Genomic DNA, 22,185 nt, shown 5'->3' with positions numbered 1-22,185 from the left:
CACAAATATTTTTCTAGAAAAAGAATATAATGAACTGTGTGCTATTAAATTTGAAACTTTACATTGTGTAGATAAAATTGGAGAAAGACATAAAAGGACAAAATTGGCATGAGGCGAAAGAGGACGTTGATACCGACCGATAAGATGAAAGAAAATGGAATGCTAGTCAAGGCTTTCCTCCTCAAAAAAGCCAGGCCCGCATGGTTAAAGAGTGAGTTCTACCAGCCCTTTAAAGAATACTTTAATTTGTGCTGTTTATTTTTGAAGATAAAATAATGTGTGGCTCCTTTTGTGAAGTTACTGGACTCTGGACACCAAAATAAGGTAAGAATATAAGTAAAGAAAAATATCGGCTCATTTCATATATAAATATATAGAAATTGTCTCCTAACACATATTAGCTAATGAACCCAAGACTGTTTTACAGAAATAATAATCAGATTCATATGGGGCTTATCCCAGGAGTGAACTTATCCCAATATTAGTGTAATTTACTACATTAATATACTAAAGGATAAAAATCACATGATGGTTTCGGTCTGTGAGACACGGAATTTAATAAAGTTGCTACCAATTTGTGATGATTTTGTTTAAACTGAGCAAAGTAGGAAAGGGAGACATTTTTAAACTGCCAGAGTTTACAAGCCTAAATCCTACAGCAAACATTATATTTAATATGGTGCAGTCCTTTCCAGATCAGGAAGACAAAAATGTCCACTATCACAGCTGCTATTTAACATAATGCTGGAGTTGTTGGCCCACAGTTTAAGGAAAGAAAAAGAAATAAGACATGTAAGGATTATAAAGGAAGGAATAAAACTCATGATTTGTAGTTGATATGGTAATCCTCCCAGAAATCAGTGTGTGTGTGTGTGTGTGTGTGTGTGTGTGTGTGTACAGTGAGAAATAAGAGATTTCACCAAGGTTGCTAGATAGACTTACAAAAATTTATAGCAAGACTCTATACCAGCATTAATGAATTAGAAAATCTAACTTGAAGCAGTTGTAATACAAATTATCAAATATTTAGGATTTAGCTAGCCCAAGAACTACAAAAATCCCAATGGAGAAAAATTGAAAACTAATAAAAGACCTGAAAGAAGATCTGAATAAATGGAGAAACAGTCCATGCTCATGGATGGGATGATACTATTACACAAATGGAATTTCTTCCCAAATTTACCCATAAATTTAACGCAGTGTCAATAAAAATAACCTGTTGGATTTTTAAGGGACTTGATAAACTTTCTGTAAAATGTGTATAGAGGAATAAAAATCCACAGTTAGCAGTCAGCACTGAGGTATTAAAAGAGAGGACTTGCCCTATCAGGTATAAATACATGGTATATACTCTAAAGCCATTTTGTGAAAACACTGTGGTATCCGAGCTATAACAGGCACATGGGTCAATAAAACACAAGTGTGAGCTCAGGAATCAACCCGTGTGTGTACAGCAACTTCAGGTCTGATAAAGGCAGCGCTACAGATCAACTGAACAGACTATTTGGTAAATGCTTCGGAGAATTTTTTCACTATGTGGCGGAAAATGAAACTGAATCTCAACCTAATACCTCACACCAAGATAGTGGAGCCCAGAAGACCAAAGATGTCCGTGCGAGAGAGAAATCTATAAAGTTAGAAGGTTGAAGAACACTTTGTAAACCAGCTTTGCGCAAGGACTTCTCCAGATCCTGACTTTCCCTGGGAAGGGAGTGGAGGACAGGGAGACCCTGCGTGCTGCGTGCCATGCCCCCCAGCAGCCAAGCAGAGTCCCAGCTCATGCAGCAGCTGGGCGGTGCCTGAAAACCATACTGGGTGAAGTACCACTCACTGAGCTAACACAGTACCATGTATCTAAATGCAAGCAGCACAGGCAACCGTATACGTTTTCTAAGAAGACAAAGTAAACACATTAGACTGGCTGTGGTTGAGGAGTGGGGAATGGGGAGGAAAGGGAATAAGGAAACAAAAGTCAGGATAGGCTGGCTAGGTGTGCTCAAGTAACAACCCAAAATTCTCAGTGGCTTAACCCCAAACAGAAGTGCATGCCCCTCTCTCTCTGTCTCCCTCCTTCCTCCCTCTCTTCCTCCTCTCCCTCACTCTCCTCTCCTTCCTCCTCCCCGCACCTCCTTCCTTCCTCCCTTCCTCTTCTCCCTACCCCCTCTCCTTCTCTCCCTCTCCCCCTCCCTTTCCTCTTCTCCCTCTCTCCCTCCCCTTTTCTCCCTCTTTCCCTCTCCCCCTCCCCTTCTCCCTCTCCCCCTCCCCTTCTCCCCCTCCCCTTCTCCCCCTCTTCCCCTCTCTTTCTCCTCTTCTCCCTCCTTCCCTCTCTCTCCCTCTCTGACCATGAGGATGACCAGAGGGTGACTCCTCCCTCAAGATTTCAGGATCCCAGGTTGAAAGAGGCTTCACTGCAATAGGTGCTTTGATGTAGGAGAAAGTGAGACAGACCAATCACACGTGGGGTTTAAGGATACCCCGAAGGGGCGCCTGGGTGGCTCAGTCGGTTAAGCGTCTGACTTCAGCTCAGGTCACCATCTCGCGGTCTGTGAGTTCGAGCCCCGCATTGGGCTCTGTGCTGACCGCTCAGAGCCTGGAGCCTGTTTCAGATTCTGTGTCTCCCTCTCTCTCTGCCCCTCCCCGTTCATGCTCTGTCTCTCTCTGTCTCTCTCTGTCTCAAAAATAAATAAACATTAAAAAAAAATTAAAAAAAAAAGGATACCCTGAAAGTGACATTTTCTTCTCACGTATCCCTGGGCAAAGTAAGTCCTGTGGACACACCTAACTTGAAAGAAACTGAAAAGTGTAACCTGACTGTATGCCTGGGATGTGGGAGATATGGTAGATGCTGTGTCCTTCATTTGGGAGAAAATTTTTAAATAAAATTATTTAAAAATTTTGTTGATTTCAGTGCATCAAAAATAACGAGTTTTTATTTATCACAGATCACCATGAACAGAATTAACAGGGGAAAAAACCCAAAATATAAAAAGTCCTCCAAATGAGTATATAATTGAGCAAAGGATATGAAAGGGAGTTTACAAAGGTGAAAACTAAGGCTAATGACTATTTGAAGAAATGACCAAGCCCATTAGTATTAGAGAAATGTAAATTAAAATAGTAATGGAAAAAATACTTGGTACCCCTCATACTGGCAAACTTTTTTTTTTTTTTTAATGGGGTAAGGCTAAATGTTGCCATGGATGTGAGTCCACAGGAACCTTTCCACACAGCTAAATTTGGAGTAGCTATTCTGGAAGCAATGGGAGGGCTTTGTTGAATTAAGTTTACATATACCCTAGAAGTCAGTGCTCCTGTTCCTAAGAATGTATTCCCTGAAGAAATGTAAACAGATCTGGAAGGGGATATGTCTGAGGAGGTCTGCTGTAGCACAGTCTCTGATCGGGATGAATTAGAAACCAACCGTGTGTCCGTCAGTGAGGAGTAAATGGATAGACTGTGAAGCATGGGCGCAGTGTATGGTTCAGACTAACAGACACAGCCGCGTGAACGGGTCTGAAGCGGTGTACTGAGTGATGCAAAGGTAGAGATAGAACATGTTCCAGCATACATAACTGTTGTGCACGCGTATACAGCATCACATGCATTTTGTAAGAGTTCATTCAAGCAAAGGAACATGTGAAACCTGCAGTGTGTGCTTATGGAGAAAGGCACGGAGAGTGAGGAGTGTGGAGAACAAAATATAAAAATGAGCAGAACAGTAGTTGAGGGTTGTATTTCTTATTGCTGCTTTAACAAATCAACACAGAGTCAATTGCTTAAACCAACATGTATTTATTATCCCAGAGGTCAGAAGTCTGAACTAGGTCTAGAGGCACCTGGGTGGCACAGTCACTTAGGCAGCTGACGCTTGGTTGGGCTCAGGTCATGATCTCAGGGTTCATGAGTTCGAGCTCTGCATCGGGCTCTGCACGGAGCCTGCCTGGGATTCTCTCTGTCTCTGTCTCTCTCTGTCTCTCTCTCTCTCTCTCTCTCTCTCTCTCTCTCTCTCTCTCTCTCTGTCTCTCTCTCTCTCTCTCTGTCTCTCTCTCTCTCTCTTCCTGTCTCCCTCTGCCCCTCCCTGGCTCACTGTCTCTCTCTCTCAAAATAAATGAAAAAAATATTTAAAGTAGCTCTGTAGGTCTGTGTTCCTTCTGTAGTTTTTGGAGGAGAAGCTGCTCCCTTCCCTTTTCTGATTTCTAGAGGCTTTCTGCATTCCTTGCCTTGTGAACCCTTCCTCTATTTTCAAAGGCAGCAAGATAGCATTACCCGTCCTCCTCTCTGACCTGCTTCTCTCTTATATGCACTCTCGTGAGTTCATGGAGGCCACTCAGAAAATCCATGATAACCTTCCTTAATTTCAAAATCCTTAATTTAATTGCATCCACAACTGTTTCCTTTGCCATGAAAAATAATATATTCCCAGGTTCCAGGTATTAGGACATGGACATCTTTGGGGAGAAGGGAATTATCTTGCCTGTCACAGCAGTTTGGGCTCGGTGCATAGGAGAGCAGGGTGTGTGGAGGGCTGTGCTCTGAACCAATACTGGGGAGGTGAGGGCAGGAGTGACTCATCTGGCCAGAGTAGTTGTTAGATCAGAAAGTTCATACTGAGATTGAGAAGAACTTCAGATGAAGTCCCTGTGAGACTTCTGCCCCTCTTTCCCAGGGACACAGCATATAATAGCCCAAAACCAGGTAGAGCAGGCAAGTACCCACCCCTTGTGGTCTCAGCAGAATCATCTGGCTGCCCTGAGACCTGACTCAAAATTAGACTGTCCTCCCATCAGGGGACCAGGCCTGTGTGATGTGAACAAGTGCTGACTGGTCCTCATGTGAATCGGAACATAAACTGATACTGATCTGTGATACTGGGTTATCATTTCCCCCCACCCCCACTTTCCTACTGTAGGAGGACTGGCACACTGACCTTGGGCTTGCCCACATGACTTGTTTTGGCCAATATAGAATTGGTGGATGTGACATGAGGGAGGCCTTACCAGCTCTTGCATGGCTTGTCTTGGCTCTGATGCATCCATCAGGGAAACAACATACCCTGAGCAGCTGCTGTCGCTTCATCTTGGGCCCTAGAATAAACACACAGGAGGCAGATCTGAGCACAAGGCACAGCCTGGAGCCAAGCCGCCTGGCTGAGCCCAGCCTGGATCAAACAGGCAGATGCATGAGGTCATGGATAAATGCTTGTTGTCAGCCAGTGACTCTGGGGGCCATTTGTTACACAGCAATACCCTGTTAACATATGAGCACTGTAATTTTTTTTCAACCGCAGATGACTCCTAGGAGGTAGGTGTCCTGAGCTCCACTTTACATATTATAAAACCAGGTTCAGAAAGGGTTCAAATTATTTGTTCGAAGTCACACAGTTTGTAAACGAATTGTGGTGGTCAGGAGAGAGAAAGTGTGAAACATCAGGCACGTGAGCAAAGCTCTTTGCAGTTGGAGGAGAGATGTGAAGTGGAGAGGGGCTGGTGACTGGTGACCCTGCCCATCACATTTTGCAGAGGGCAGCCTTGAAGGGTAAGTCAAAGTTGAAAGTCAAGGGGAGGGATAGTGACCTCCTCACAGTTCTGATGGGAAGGATAATCCTTTGCTGGCTGTGTGAGAGCCTGTGCTTGGAGTGTGGCTTACAGTGTCATGGCCATGGGCCACCGCTGTTACAGCGGTCAGCCAGGAAATATGGACTGTGCCCGGTAGGCCAGCATCTTTGCTGAGAGGTGCTCTCAGTGAGTGGGGGTGCTCCACCAGTGAGGGAGGCAGGCAGCCAGCCAGGTAAATGGGTCTTCCAGCTACTGCCCCATCGTGCTCCCTCTTCTACTAGGGTTTTTTGGTGGTGCTTTGCTCCAAAGTGATTGGAATACACAGCTTTTGCTTTGTCGTATGCCCTTTCTCAATGCCTACGTAAGTCCCAAATGAGACCCGACAGAGAATGAACCTCCTTCAACTGACAGTGGTTTTTGTTTGAAAATTTTCCTTCAATTTAATTCTCCTCTTGTACATTTCAAAGAATAAAGCCTTGGACATCATAAAAAAAGCTTGGTAGGCATTTCTGGGCCTGCTGACACAGCAGGCCTCTTCAAGGCCCAGCAGCCCTGAGTAGTGTCTATAGATTAATGCTATTCCGTAGGAGATCAAGAATGTCCTGGAGTGGGGGTTTCTCAGCTGGGAGCAGCCTTGGCTTTTTGAAAAGTCCCAAATCTGAATAGAAAAAGTCAACCTGTCCAACTGCAAAGGAAGGTGGTAGTTCTGGGAGAGAGGGACTAACAGTGCATTCAGGAGATACTGCTTTTGTTGATTTGTTTTACCTATCCTAGAAACAAGTTGATTTACATGTATCAGCATCACGCGATGGCATATTAGCTGCAGGGAAGACTGTTTCCTAATTCCAGTGCCCATTTCATTCATAGCCGCGCTGCTCGCCAAGGAGAAAAGGAGACGTGCAGTGTTCAGAATGTTGAATGCCTCACCTGGACCCAGCACTCAGTGGCTTTTGACCCTCAGAGATGCTTCAGATTTCCATCTTTCTCCAGCTTTTCCTATTATTTCCTCCCTTATTTTTTTTAAATTTTATTTATTTATTTTTGTAAATAGACCAGGTAGACTTGCCATGAATTCAGTGTGAACTGAAGTGAAGCCCAGAAGACATTATAGGCTCACTGTCTCCTCCCTCCCACCCTGAAACTCTTTTCCTCTCTGGAAACCAAAACCATGTAATTTAGAAATTGCTTCTCTCTTTCCAACCCGATTTCCTCTGCCACAAAAGTAATTTTTAAACATTCTGAAGCTTTTATTTTCAGGCTGCAATCATGTGCCTGTGTCCATTTAATTCTTCCTGGTGCCTGAGCACCTGAGCGGTCACGGTGCAGCACCCTGCCCCCAGGTTTAGCCAGCAGTCCGGGTGGCTGCATCTGGATGGGGCCCCAAGGGACGGCCGGGCTCTGGGCCACTGCTGGGAAGTACAGTGCCACCAGCTAGGACATCAGGTTGTGGTCAGGCAGTACCCAGGCAGAATGGAGCACTGGGGGAGATGGGATGAGGACATGGAATGTTCATGAAGTGTAGGCAGTAGGGCCCTGCATCTGTCAAGGCCTAGTTAGCACATAAATCACACTGCTGATTTTAACAGAGAGGACTGGTTGTAAGGAATTGTTCTCTCTCATGGTTCTCAAACTGTGCTGAGGGCAGCCTGGGACACCACAGTGAACTCAGAAAGGTATCACATGAGGACATTTAGATTTTAATCTTTTTTTTTATGGGGGGGGTTAAAATATATCGAATTTATTTACACCAACAAGTGCATAATGATGCTTTAAAATTTTAAACTAATTGGTCACTATTGGAAGATGTTAGAGAACTCAATTTACTCTTTCTATTTTTAAAATGTATTTTTAAATTTTTTTCATTTTTATTTTCTTTGAATTCGAGTTAATTAACATATAGTATAGAATTGGTTTCAGGAGTAGAGTTTAGTGAGTCATCACTTACATCTAACACCCAGTGCTCATCCCAACAAGTGCCCTCCTTAATGCCCATCACCCATCTAGCCCATGCACCCACCCATTACCCCTCCAGCAACCCTCAGTTTCTTCACGGTATTTAAGAGTCTCTTATGGTTTGCCTCCCTCTCTGTTTTCATCTTACTTTTCTTTCCATTCCCCTGTGTTCACCTGTTTTGTTTCTTAACTTCCACATATGAGTGAAATCATGTATTTATCTTTCTCTGACTGACTTATTTCACATGAAACACAGCATCGTTTGTCTGACACTGTACAAACTACTAAGCAGAGGTGGTCCAAAGTTTCAGCATTAGGCTGAGCTACAATCCTTTTGATGCTGTTGTATCTTTGCAAAGCTCGGCTTCCAGTAGCTGGTATGATGAGAAGCAAGTATTGCACAAAAGTCACCCTGGAGCAGGAAACAAGAGTGGCTTGTTCAGTGTTCAACAGATGCATGCATCCCATTAGTAAGTAATTGTGGTTATTTAAGAGTGACATTACAATATTTTGTCTTTTGATTTGTGTGTACTGTTTTCTCAAACCGCTATTAAGTTAGGATATAAATACTTATGAAGTTGCACGGACGAATAAATAAAACTGTGAGGTGTTTCTTTGGTGAGGAGCTCTTTGAAAAATTGTCAAAACCACAAGAGCACTGTGAACCGAGCAAGTTTAGAAACCTCTGGTTAACTGTATATGAAGAAGTGGCCAGAACACTGAAAAGGTACAAAGGGAACATGAAGGTATTATACCAGTGTAGGAGCAAAGGTGGGAAGTAGGCACTGCTAGGCTGGACAGAACCAAGAGAATGGGCTGGAATCATAACCATCTAAAAGATGGGAAGACAGAGCATTTTTTGGCACGTGCTGGCATCTCTGAGGTATTGCAGTGAGGCTTGCTCTTTAATTGCTGGAGAAGCTGTAAACCACACCTAACCCCTGCAGCACACTTCACTCCCAGGAGGGTGGGGGTGGGGTGGGTGGGGTGAAGGAGCCAGCCTGCTCTCTCTTCCCCAGCCTCACCGTCTCCCTCTGTCGCCCCCTATGGGCTGGGACTAGCATGGAGCCAAATGGGGGAGCAGAGATCCTATCCCCAGCAGCACCAAACAGTATAGGAGTGTTGGGAGCAAGGGACACTCACTCAGGACACAGCCCAGTGTTCTGGGGTTGCAGCTGCCATGCTCACTCTGGGCCTGAGGTCCTCCTGGAAGCTCCGGTTCCCCATCCATGCCCCAAGCTGCTTAGCTGTAGGACTGACAGCATAGGGCCTTTGGAGGAGCCCTCGTCTCACCCTGTTTTCCATCCTGGTCTCGTTCACTGGGTCTTTCCGTGGGAGGACATGAAGCAGCACCCCTCATCCACCTGGGGGTGACATAAGCGTTTGAGAGCAAGTCTTCCCAGAACAGTGACGCCTGGACAATCTGTGGAAGCTGGGAGAACAGTATGAGTAGAGAGAGGAGGGAGGAGTGACAACCTTCAGTCACCCGTCAGCTCTTTAGAACCCTGCTTCCCTAACTGCCATTTTCACCAGGCTGCCCCTCCTCCATTCCCTTTAAAACACTTAACTACGGGGGCGCCTGGGTGGCTCAGTTGGTTAAGCGGCCGACTTCGGCTCAGGTCATGATCTCGCGGTCTGTGAGTTCGAGCCCCACGTCGGGCTCTGTGCTGACAGCTCAGAGCCTGGAGCCTGTTTCAATTCTGTGTCTCCCTCTCTCTGACCCTCCCCGGTTCATGCTCTGTCTCTCTCTGTGTCAAAAATAAATAAACGTTAAAAAAAAAATTAAAACACTTAACTACGGTGTGCACTTTTGTCAGCCCACACGTCTAACTGCCCGTGTGGTCGTATCCGTCTGTCTCTCCTAGTGATCTTAAGCACAGGAGAGGCAGGGACTGTGTCTATTTTTGTCACGGCTGTGTCCCAGCACCTAGCTGCCACCCCATAGGTGCTCCATAAGTATTGTAAGCTAAATTGTGTCTACAAAGACTTTAGTGTAAATGGAGAGATCAAGGAGCGGCTAGCGGGACCCGAAATCAAAGTCATGTGTTAGGCACAAGTCTTCCTGCACCCCCCAGTCTCCCTTCCCCACTTGCTTTTCCTCTAGAGCACTTACTACTAGCTGACATTCTGTATAATTTTATGATGATCTCATATGTTATATAACCCCCCCCCCCACTCCCCCGCACTAGAACATAATCCCCTTAAGGGCAGAGAGGATTTTTGTCTGTTTAGCTCACTCTTACATCATGTACAATGCCTTGTACATGGTAGGAGCTCAGAAATGTTTATTAAAAGAATGAGTTTGCCCATTGCTTTACTTTTGGCAAAGAATACTCCTATCACGCTGTTACAGCTGCCTCGGTTGTTACTCTCACTTCTTAGGAATGGTATGAGGGACTGTTACAATGCTTAACATCTAGATTGGCCTAACTCGTCACTGTGTAGGGGTGTGCATGTGTGCGGGATGGCGGGGGGATCACTGTTCTCATCCTCATGACCGTTTTCTCCTTTGTTCTTGTCTCCTGAACTTTAAATGTGCTGCCTCCTTTGCCTGGGGTTTAATCTTCTCTCTCTGTAGCCCCCCTCCCCCATCCCCCCATACCTTGAACCTTTACCTGGTTAAATTGTCTTCCTCATTTGCCCAAGGCTCCCTCTTTCAAGACAACCTTCTTGGCTTCTAGACTGTACGTTACATTGTTGGTGATTTAGTCTCAAATATCTAACAGTGGAATGTTGTGGGTGAGTTCTGCGTTAAGCTATAGTTACAAGTCAAACCCGGGGCTTTCAGCCTTCCAGTCAGCGGGCCATGGAAGGTCTGCTGGTTTCCCTGTCAAGAAGCTGCTACTTCAGAGACCATGCTACATTGCCCAGGTGTTTCTGATACCATAGCTTGATCATCAACCCTCATTTTGTTAATGAGCCTATGAAATGTCAGAAATTGCTCGTTGTGGTTAAAATCAGAGACCTGTTGCCTAGCTTAATAATATTATGAGTGGACTCTAATTGCTGAAATTGAAGGTATTCAAAATATGTGAGTTGGCAAAATATTTTTAAAGCTCTTTCCAGACATACATAATGAAGGAGCACCCAGTAAGACTTCTAGCCTTTAACCTTAGGGATGATTGATTCCTAACCAGTCCTGGTTACCCATTGGATAAGGAGGATTCCGGGTTTCCTAATGTGACTGTAATGGTAATTGATTTTGCCCCTGGAACAGAAGCAGGCATACTAGAGCTCTGGTGTCGGCTGTTTTTGCAAATAAACTTTTATTGAAAGAGCCACGCCCATCTGTATGCCTATGGTCTATCTGCCTGAAAAATGTTTGCCAACTTCTGCAAGGACAGATTTCTGAGACTTCGTTGCACTTTACAGAATAGATGGTTTGACCTGTTCTGTGTCTGCTTGCTAATAAACATTTGTGTAATAAGTGGTCATTGACATAGTAGAATTTGGCCTGAGGCTTGCTTTTATTATAACCTAATAATGCAGTTGCAGGGGGAATCATTAACCTTCACTCACCTCACATTTCTTTGGTGGCTTCTGGTGTCTATGAGAAAGGATGTAAGGGTTGTGCACGAATCATGATTAAATAGGCTCAGATGAGTTTCTAGTATGAGGCTGTGTCTTTCTGCCTTGTGCTACCTGGAAAGCAGCACTTCCCCTGCAGGAAGGTGATCCAAGAGGCGCCTGGGTGGCTCAGTCGCTCAAGTGTCCACCTCTTGGTTTTGTCTCAGGTCATGATCTCAAGGTCAGGAGATTGAACCTCGCGTTGGGGTCTGTGCTGGGCATGGAAACTGCTTAAAGTCCCCACCCCCGCCCTTTCTCTCTCTCAAAAAAAGGGTGCTTCAGTCTTCGTCATTCCATTCCTCACACTTGGGTCTGCATCTCCTTTTAGAGCATGAGTCTCATGGGATAGTACCTGTCTTACTCTCATGCATCCCTCACACCTGTCCCATCGCAGAGGTTCCATATGTGTTGCAGAAATAAGGAATAGATACAGCAGCATCTGCACATGCATTAATGGGAGCTTGGCAGCTCCAAACCACAGTTGGGTAAAAGCATGAAGCCAATTACCAACTATGTTGGGAACTAGGCCAGTAACCTACAGAACTCCTATCTCCATGCCTCCTCTACCTGCCTCCCTTCTGGCGGTGGGAGCTGCCTTTGAGGGAATACAGCCGTGTCAAGTACCATCCAAGAGCTTGGTGGAGGCTGTCTCCTTAGTTCCCCTTCTCTGAAAGGCAGAGTATCACCCATGTTTTACGCATGAAAAACTGCAGCATGGATGCAGATGAGACAGTGATTTGCTTTAGGTCCAGGTGTTAAGCAGAGCCAGTGTTGTTTTCATTATGCCGTAGAGTCTCCAGTGCTCGAGTAGTTTTTCATTAATTAATGAGCCAGTGAACACATAAATGAATTATCTTCTTTATTTCATCGCTACAAGAGGATAACAACTGAATCACCTTCTCACTGGTAACCTCTTCCAGTGGTGCAGGATTCTATTTATCAGGATAGGTAGGACCCAGTGACCCTCGATTGTGAGGGCACCAGCGTTCTCCAGTGAAGCCTCTGGCTTCCTGTCCTTGCCTCCTTTTGCATGATGTCTGTGGTAATAAGTCAACAAATTCTTGTCCACCAAACATCAGCAATAAATTAAAGGAAGTGATGGAAAGTAAGCAAGAGAGTGGGTTTGGATAATGCTGGAAGGAAGATGGATTTTAATTTTGTTCCTTTTACCTTTTTCTCCCTCTGTGTATCATTTCCATGCAGAAATTGCAAATTAATGGTCACATCGAAATATCTGTCAACGTATTACTGCTCTTCCAGCATCAAATTATGCCAGCAATAATGTTTCCAGCTGCCTAGGACTTCGTTGCAATTTAATTTGAAAGGAACTCAAATTCCATCTCCAAATGGATAAAAAATTAATTTTACATACAAGCTATCCACCTCCACATTTTCAGCCCCATGCCCCAAATTATCTCAATGTAGGTTCAACTTTGAACGGTACATATGTTACAGCCAACTCCACAGGCTAAGATGAATACATAGAAAATTCATGATTTGGAAATCTGCTTTGCTGCTCTTTTTTTAATAAGATGTTCTGCCTTGATTAAGGTCATTAGGAGAGTCTACAGCTATTGCCTTTGACAGCAGGAGTGGAAGCCAGGCCCGCCTAGAACAAAAAAAGCCTGAAATTCTGACTTACCCGCATGACTACCCTTCGCATAGAGTGTAAAGAGAGCCCTGATTCACCCCTTCACCTCTTCCCCGCTCCCCCCACCACCCCGCAGTGTGGAGGTCTTCAGTCATCACTTCCTCTGTGTATTTACTCATTCCTTAATTTGTTTATTAAGCAGCCGTGTGTCCCAGTTATGAAAATGAAGAGATCTTGGGGCTCACAAGGTAGCAGATGAGGTGAACATGAACCAAAGCTATAAACGACTCACCTGCTGTTTGATAAGGGTTATGGAGGACATGTGCTAATATGCTAAAGGAAACATGATGGGGGTATTCATTGTGCCTGGGCCAGGAGGGCTTTTGGAGGAAGTTACAAGGAAAGGCCGGTACAGGAGCTGGGCCTTGAGTGTATTGGCTAGGGATTTGCCAGTGGCCCCCCACGCAGAGGGAAGAGCGTGGGCAAGAGCAGGGAGGGATGAGAGGATTCAGGATGTGGTACTCGCCTTTCCCAGTACAACGTAGGGAGTGAGCAGTGGGAAGTGAGGAGAGGAATTTGGAGGTGGGAGGGTACAGGTTGCAGCTCAGGCTCAGGTATTAGGGAGAAAATGATACTTGAGGAAGAAATAGTACTTGAGTAAGATCTAGCGTGCAAACGGGGAGAAGTGATCAGAGGTCAGGAGGACCAGCGTGCCTTACAGAGGCAGCTGCAGGAGTGAGAAAGCTTCTGTAGGCATGAGTCAGTCAGTCACACACAGACGCACGCACACACATACACCCCGGCCCTAACCTATGCAAGAACACAAATGAGTCTGGAGCAAGAACAAATAGAACCTTGTGGTCCTCTTCCTCCCCTTTCCTCTTACTCTGTCCCTCCCCCAAAGAGCCTCATGCACCATGGATGGAGACTTTATTCCTCATGTCCAAGTTCTGTCCACTACCCTCCCCCAAACAGCCATTCTTTGGTTACCTGTTGGGCCTAGGGATGCACACACACGGGATATGGTCTGATTCTGAACCACCGGGAGGTTCTCGCAGGCCCTGGAAGTGAGTTTGGGGCAGGGAATTCTGGGTTCCTGGAGCCTGGTCCAAAATAGGAAGCACAGGCACCAGGTGGATGCTTTGACCCCCCTGACTCCTGTGCCAGGGGAGGGCACGCGCCAAAGACGGCCAGCGTGGCCTCCTTAATGCGCAGGGTTCAGGACAGGACTCCTGTTGCCAGGTCTAAAAGCAGAGAGACAGTGTACCCAGAGGCCAAGCCACTTTGATTTTTCATCAGAGGAAGATGTCCCAGCTTCCCAGACAAACCACATTCTCTCCCCACTATTTGTCTTCCCATAGGCCTGGAAGCTGTTACTTAAGAAGGTCATATGGGTGTGGTTTTTGGTGGCAGAAACCCTAGGCCTCTACGCTTGGACATATTTACACGGGGAATGTAAATTCAACAAAGCAATCTCCACTGCACACACAGGCTTTCTCAGCAATTTCCAACTTGTTTGCACCGTATTGAGTGTAAACCCAAGACTCTCCCTGCTACAGGCAATTATCAGAGCAGAAGCTGGGTTTGGAGGCTGAGGTTTGGCGGGGGAGGGGTCAGATTGAAGGCATGAATGCTTCTATCATACATTTTGAAAACTAGTTTTCCTTGTGTCGGATTTCAGGACATTCTTTTGCTTGAATGCAAAAATAAACATGTCCACCTTAAAGACTCAGGGACGTCGCAGAGGGGACGAAACTTGGACCGTGGAGTCAGTTCCCAAGAACTGGGTCCGAGTTCAGTTCCCAAGAACAGGTCACCATCTGTTCATCTCAGTTTAATAAACATGAACTGGCCCCTCGACAGCCCCTCTACCATGTGTTGGGGTTACTGGACAAACAGAATGTGGTCCCTGGCAGCCTGGGAGGAGTGACAGATAAATGAACAAGCAATTCCTAGAAAACATGGCAAATGCTGAATGGGCTGGACACCTGTGCGAAGTGCTGTACGAGCCCAGAGCTGGGGACTTGGCTGTGTGGCCCTGGGTAAGGCACATCCCTTCGTTGACCTGGATTTTCTATGCCAGAGAGTTGCAGGTACCTAGCCCAGAGTTACTATATGATCAGGAGCCACTGTCTTTCCCTTTCTAGAATGGTAGTTCTTACACTTACAAAACTCTTTCACCCACACGTCTGCCAGAGGTCTTCTTGCCTTGTGCACAGGAGCTGAGCTTTCCTTGAGATTTGTTATTTCCGTGCTCTGGGGACCTCAGGGTACCAGTAACACACGTGGCCATATTTCCCAAGTCCCTTCTGTCTCTGCTCCCTGTGTTTGTTCCCAAGTGGTGTTTCATTGGACCAAGGGAGGCATGGAGATCTCAGCCCTTTCTGTGGATTTTGAGGACCTTGTTGAGCTAGGAGTCACACGGGGAACTGTCACACTGGGCTCCAGGTGTCATTCTGCTGTCTTGTTCGCCCACATCCTTTCTTGTTCAATGCCAGCAACAAGTGGAGTCATTTTTCTCTTCCTCTGAAGGCTGAGCCCAGCTGATCCCACGGCCCTGGGAATCCAGCTTCTGTTTCAAATACACTTCTTAAGGCATTTCTCCAAGAAAGGCCATTTTCTCTAAGAGGAATGCCCACTGTTAGAGGCAATTTTCTCTCTCCCTTTACAGCTCATTTTATACTCATTAACGGCCCTCTGAGATTTGTGCAATAATTTCCACTTTATAGAAGAGGAAACGGAGGCTCAGAGATGAAGTGCCCTTGCCCAAGGTCACACAGCTAGTGAGCACCAGAGTCTGGCTTCACGCCGTGCTCTGCCCGCTCCACTGTTCCCCGCGGCCTGTCTGGTGACAGTGGCATGTGCTTCAGAGGAGGCAAGTGACTTTCCCAGTGCCCTGACCTTCCCGCTCAGGAGGGAGTCTCTGCTGTGTGGCAGGCTCACACCATCCCTTGCCCTCTTTGAAAAGGCGCCTCTGCCGGCTCCTTCCTTTAAGAGGAGCAGAAAGGTGCTTTGAGCGCCTACCTGCACAGGTGAGCTGTGGGGAGGATTCTGGAGAAGCTGGAGAGCAGAGGTGCAAAGACAAGCCAGTGGGCAACTCAGCTCTGAGTGTGATGGAGTCCCGCCCCACCCTCTCCAGCGGGTCCCCGGCTCCTGAGGGCCCAGCATTTCTGCCTTACAGTTCTTGGCCTCCTCCCAGCATCCTCCCCGGGTCCCTGCTGACTGTGGGGTGCCCACGTTGATGCCTTTCCCTGGTCTCAGTGCCCCGTGGTATCCCGGTGCAGCACACGTGGAGGCACTGGACCCTCAGGGGCTTCAAACCTCAGCTGTGCACTCGCTATGCGGCTTTTCAGTCATTTCCACTCACGGAGCTTGTTTTCCTCGCAGACGAGACTAGAGATGCTTTCCTCACTGATGGCCATGGGGTCTACAGATTGCAGCGTCCATTGGCCTGAGACTCCCTGGGGCCCTCCCGAGTGCGTCTCTGGGCGGGGCTTGGGCTGCAGGGGTCAGCAGACCGCTGCTCTCACGGGGCTTACCTTCTAGTGGGCAGGGCCAACTTTTAAAAAGCTGCCACAGTGGAAAATGATGAGTATGGAAGGGAACACTTAATAGGAGGAGAAAGACGCAGGCACTGTACTCTGCCCAGGGACTCAGCAAGGACGTCTTCACAGAGGAGGCAAAGTGAACAGGGAGCGAAAGCAGGAGAGACTGTTGCCCAACTCCAGCAGGGAGGGGAAGACAACCCTCAGAGCCAGAGAGGTGGGAGAGGCAGGGTCCATTTCCCTCGGGGGCACACAAAGCACCTGCGCTCTCTTTCCAGAACCCCCTGGTCGTGCACGTCTTCTGACTTTGCACACTAGGCATGTGGTCAGATAGACACAAGTTCACAACCCCACGTTGCCACTTGCTGGTCTTGTTGCTGCTCTGCACACATTCCTAGACCTCTCTGGCCTCAGTTTATTCCACTGTAAAGTGGGGCCAGCAGTCAGCCCCTCCCTTCCAGAGTCACAAGATGATGCAGGTGATAGAACCCAGCACCATGGCTGCTGGCCATCAACTAGGTGTTTTGTTTTTATTGTCTCATTTGTGCTGCAGGGGCACATTGGAGATTCCAAAAAATATTTAACGTGGGCTGTGGTACATTTAAAGTTGTTTAACAAAGTGGACGAGTCTTGGATTTAAAAGGGTCTTAAATATCCCTGTACTCATTCTAAGATGAGGCGAGAGAGCTGTGAGAGCGATTACCTGACTGGGGTGTGGCATCCGTTTTGAAGGCACACCCAGAGGAGGAGTGTCTTGGGGTCCTAATCAGGGTTGGGGGGGGGCCTCCCTGCCAGGAGAGTTCCAGGATCTGGACTTGCAGAAAGGCTCCGTCTGGGCCAGGCTGGTGGGAATGCACAGACCTCCCTGGCAAGTAGCTTTTTGCTCACCCTGTGCCTGTACATTTGTTCTCATGCCATCAGGACTTGTTAAACCAGGCGACCACACCAGATCATAACTGCCCCCCCGCACTATGGGGACCACACTTTCACCTTCTATTCTGTGTGGGCTCAGCACAATGGACCCTCAGCAACAGCTTGTTCAATGTCACATTTTCAAAGTCACCCGTTTGCTTTTGGAACGCTGGCTCTCTTTTACACAAAGGACCTGTGAACATGAATAATTGGGCCGCATGAGTGACCGTGAACTCCTCAGTCTTTCCAGAGCCAGGCTGCTCACTGTCCCCAGCAGTGCGTGAGCAGGTCCGGACCGGTTTTCCCGGCTCCCTGACATTTCTGGGCATCCTTTTTAAAAGAAGACTGCTTTGAAGTATGTTCCTTGGCAAGGCTCTGATACAAGTCACAGGACATTTTCCCCACAGGGACAGATCCAGGAAATCAGCTTTCATTGAGTCCTGCCTTCTTTCTTACTGCTACATTGGCACAGGGGCAATCTTACCCCTAAATGCTCTGAGAAGACCGGACGGATGATAGAATCCATCATTTTTGGAGAAGGATGCTGCCCAGCACTACCACTTAGAAGACTTTCAGAGTAGAGACAGAATACGCATCCTTATTATTTTTTCTTTTCCCACTGTTCCTATCGCTGCAAAAGAAAAACCACCATATTTTGAGTGGTTATTAAGTTCCAGGTACAATTCTAACTGCTCTGCAAGCAACATTTCATTTAGCCCCCCGCTAGCCACCAGCAAGGGTGGCTACTTGTTACGATCACCATTTTATAAATGAAATAAAAAATGGACCCAAAGAAATTACAGAATTTGGTCAAGTCCTAAAGTAGTGTGGAGGGAAGATACTGAATAAATCTCTAGTCTGTGCTTAACTACTTCCAGCTAAGATATTCAACACAAGAACTTATGGGGATGCTCATCACAAAAGAAGTTATGTTTCTGTTGTAAGAAATGCCTAAGCTTTATAGAATGAAATGAGCTGCACATATGGGGATTTTTTTAAGTGTTTCATTTGTTATAAACCGTTTTTTACAAAAATGCCTGCATGAAGTGTAAACAGAATATTTGTAATAAAATATGACAGTGAATGTTATATATGGGGGTCTGGGACCATATGGGGAAGCATGGGGTAGGACACAGCATTAGGGTGTGAAGTCATGACCGTATTTGCTTGCAGAATGATGTCTCCGGAGGGGCCTGTTTGGAAAGAAGTAGAGAGGAGAGAAAGGAGGTCGAGGGCTGTCATAGGAGCCTAGGAAATAATGAGTTGTGTTGTCAGTGGAAAGAGGGGAAATGGCAAGAAGTCAGCGGTACCTGTGACCATGTGGACAGATTGAGTGCTGCGTGCCGAGCATGTGGCTAGATCTCCAGCCTGTACATCTCAGTGCAGTTAACCGGAGAGAGGGGACTGATTTCCCAAGGGAAGAGGATGTGGCTGGATTAAATATAAGGCAGATCAGAATTCCAGCAACCGTCTAAATTAGTATATCCCTGGAGCGTTGTGTGTGCTGTTGATGGTACCCAGGGTGGTTTTCGGGAGTACCCTGATGAACCTTCAAGAATGTAACAATTTTGTGGTGTTTTTTTTTTTTTTTGACGGTTAACGATTCTGTATGGCAAGTGTTATCTTTTAGATGCATGCATTTAAGTAAGAAAAAAAGAGTTTGATTGACAGAAAAATGTTAATTAAACTGCACGCTCTGTGGCAAAACTCATGCAGGCAGTGGCTGAGATAAGTTTGGAGGGCTATTCCCCCCATTTTAGCACGACACCCACTGCCCGCTTCCTGACACTCTCAAAGCCCTTGTGTCTTGCACGCGTGTCTTGCAGACCCTGTGCACGGCCCGCAGAACGTGGAGATTGTGGACATCCGCGCCCGGCAGCTGACCCTGCAGTGGGAACCCTTTGGCTACGCGGTGACCCGCTGTCACAGCTACAACCTCACAGTGCAGTACCAGTACGTGTTCAACCAGCAGCAGTACGAGGCCGAAGAGGTCATCCAGACCTCGTCCCACTATACCCTGCGAGGCCTGCGCCCCTTCATGACCATCCGGCTGCGGCTCCTGCTGTCCAACCCCGAGGGCCGGGTAGAGAGTGAGGAGCTGGTGGTGCAAACAGAGGAGGACGGTGAGTGAGGGCGGCTGCCTCCTTGGGAGCGGGGTGTGCAGAACCTGTCACGGGGCCACGCCTATCAGTGATGAGCTGCTTGTTTTCCTGTTCATTTTTCCTTTCATTTCCTCCTCTATGTCTGCCTCTTCTCCAAGGTCTTCCATGAAGACCCACATAGTGTGCATTGCACAACTCCAGGGGGTGCTGTTTCCATAGACACGGCTGTGCACTCAGCTTTGACCCTTCAGCACCCCCATCCCTCTTCTCACTTTACGGCACCTTCTAGGTCCAGTGTTTAACCACACTGGTGCCTCCAGAGAGGAATTGTTGAGTTGTATTAAATGCGTTGAATCTGGGCGTCAGACAACTCTAGAATCTCCAAGAGTTACAAAAAATAATAATAATAATAATGCATATAAGTTACTTCGCACACACATTAGATGCACCCAGACCCAAGTACTCACCCGGATGTCCTACAGGCATCACAAATTCAAAGTATCCAAAAATGAACCAATCTCCCCTTCTGTATTGATTTCTCACTCTGTGTTCCTCATCTCAGTGAACTACATCCAGCAAGTCAAAATAAAGACCCGAAGTCAGCCTGGGAGCCTCCATTTCACCCCCCATCACCCCCCCCTCCGCTGCACACACACACAAGGTTCTAATGAGTCTGTGTGATTTCTCTCCCCACATGCCTCTTACCTCAAGACTCCAGGAACACAGAGCCACATGTAACTCCTAGAACACAGCACTTTTCCCACCCTCTGTCGTTCCGTCCTGTCCTGTCCCATCCCTCCATGTCTGTGGGACAGGCTCTGTTCATCTTCAACATTCTCCTTCCTCCAGGAAGCTTTCCCTGACTGCCCCAAGTTGACTTGGGTGTTCCTTCCCTGACCCCACCCCCTGCATTTTGCATGTAACTCCACTGCAACAGTTACCTTACTTAGGGGAGTACAGAACTTGCTGCTTCTAGGACTTCTCTAGAAAGCACTTTTCAACAGCTGTGTTTCAGTTTTCCTTCCAGCCAAGCTGTCTCTGGCCTTGTGAGGCATCTTTAGTTAGTTCCTTGGAATCACACTTGGTAGAGCTTTAAGCCACATCCAACAAAGGGGACTGTGACCTCGTCTGCAGGGCAGGTCATGCATCACTCTTGCCCCTGATCAGGGAAGGGAGCAGCCAGCGTGGTTGGGGCTGGGATGCAGAGGGACGACTGGGAAGGAAATCTCGGGAAGTGTCGGCAGTCTTCACATGCAGACAGAAGGCCGTGGGCACAAAGATGGTACAAAGGGGTCAGAAGGAGTGGGATCAGAGCCCTGTCATTGTCAGCCACATGAGGCAGCTACCTCCACTTGACCCAGGTGGGCCTCAGGACCTCTAGGCAGAGCCTCTTGCATGCAGTCCCACTTGGCACTCTTGTTTCACATAAGCAAGGCCAAGGACCCAGAGTGGTGGCCCCTGCTGGGGTCCAGACTCACATCCTCAGCTGCAGTGTCCCCTAAAGACACAGAGGAAACTGCCAGCCTCTGCACATCTCGTTCCCCAATTCTCCTTTCCCCAAGTCCCATCTTACAACTGGACATTTTACACAGTCCACCCACTTGCAAACCCTTTGTGACCCCCCTTTTAAACTCATCATCGCAACGACTCTTTGCAACCCCAGCAGACTGCTTTTCTGGGTAGTAGCTGCAGCGGAGACCCAGCCTCTGTCGCCTTGCCCCCACCTTCCTGCCTTGCATTGAACCTCAGTCCACTGTGGACACAGTCTCCCCTGGACCAACCTTGTCCGGTGACCTGAGTGTATGCTTCCTGTGAACCCGTTCTCATGCAACCCCCAGTGGAGGGGTGGGCATCTCCTCTGGGCTTCTGTCTGCAGCTCAGGATCTGCGGCCCTGGGTTGGGCTCCAGGTGAAGCTGCCAGCCCTTTCCTGGATGGCTCTGTTGTTTCAGAAACGCACAGCCCCTCCTCCAGCAGGTACAAGGATGAGCTGCAACAGAAGGTGAGCTCTGGAGGACCACCCCTGGGATGAGCTGCTTACCCTCTCAGTGCCTTGGTTTCCTCACCTGTCAGATGGAGATAGAAGTAGTGGCCACCTGATGGCTTTTTATGCCCATTGAAAGGAATGGTACATAAAGAAACTGGAATAATGTCCAGCAGATTGTAGGTTTCCAGTGAATGTGGCTTTCAGTGAATTTGGATTAAGTCACAGAAAAAAAAAAAATGTCTGACAAAAGATCCCAAAGCACAAGCAACCGAGAGACCATTAATCTGCCCTAGGAATCCTCTCTAGAACTCTCGACACGCACTCCCAGTCGGTTGGTGAAAATATGACCTAGACTCTCAAGGAGTGGTGATCTGGTCAGTGCCTGATCTGAAAAGCAGAACCAGGGCAGGAAGGGAGGTTCAGGAGCAAGTTGTTGTTAAGGAGGAGCCACCACCATTGAAACTCAGCTTGAAAATTCAAGACTCAACCTGGATGAGAGGGTTTGGCCCAGGAGCAGCTCAGGGTATGTTTTCCAGGATGCTCTTCATGCCTCAGGCTGCTTTTGGAGGATTACCTACATCTACAACAGGAAATCCCAAGTCCCATCTTTAAGCCATGCCTCAACCTCTCCCTTTCTCCTTCCTGTCACCAGGGGTGGGGGAAAATATCACAAAGCCTTTATCAAAAGAACTCGAGAGCAGCAATGCTTTGAAATTAAACTTTAATTAAGCACCATTAATAAAACATCAATTCCTGTTCCACAGAGACGTGTGGACATTATCATATTAAAAACACCAACACCCAAGACTCGGTCCTCAGTCTTGGAGCCATCCTGAGGCCCCACCTCAGGAACCACTGTGCTGAAGGAAGACCTCAGAAGATCATAGTCCCCTCTATGTGCCAGAATCAGGTTCCCTTCCTCCTCAGGAGGAAAGAGGCACTCTTTCCGTTGCTGGGAGCTCATTCACCTCAAGG

General features: G+C 47.3%; 1 protein-coding gene and 1 long non-coding RNA gene across 17 annotated transcripts in view; one reads left to right on the top strand and one right to left on the bottom strand.

The window, feature by feature from the left end:
- Nucleotides 1–22,185, top strand: part of PTPRT (protein tyrosine phosphatase receptor type T) — a 1,082,577-nt gene that overhangs the window by 645,111 nt on the left and 415,281 nt on the right. For all 16 annotated transcript variants that reach the window (XM_058685649.1, XM_058685643.1, XM_058685647.1 and 13 more), the window contains one exon: nucleotides 18,950–19,246. In XM_058685649.1, coding sequence (XP_058541632.1) covers nucleotides 18,950–19,246 — 297 coding nt within the window. The remainder of the gene's footprint in view (nucleotides 1–18,949; nucleotides 19,247–22,185) is intronic.
- Nucleotides 17,086–20,300, bottom strand: LOC131485783 (uncharacterized). Its single transcript, XR_009249012.1, has 3 exons — nucleotides 20,167–20,300; nucleotides 19,693–19,791; nucleotides 17,086–17,754 (listed from the first exon to the last, which is right to left on the bottom strand). It is a non-coding gene; the product is annotated as an uncharacterized LOC131485783 (long non-coding RNA).

Source organism: Neofelis nebulosa, chromosome 9 (assembly GCF_028018385.1).
Source record: "Neofelis nebulosa isolate mNeoNeb1 chromosome 9, mNeoNeb1.pri, whole genome shotgun sequence".
Lineage (NCBI taxonomy): Eukaryota > Metazoa > Chordata > Mammalia > Carnivora > Felidae > Neofelis > Neofelis nebulosa.
This window is presented reverse-complemented; position numbering and strand designations above follow the sequence as displayed.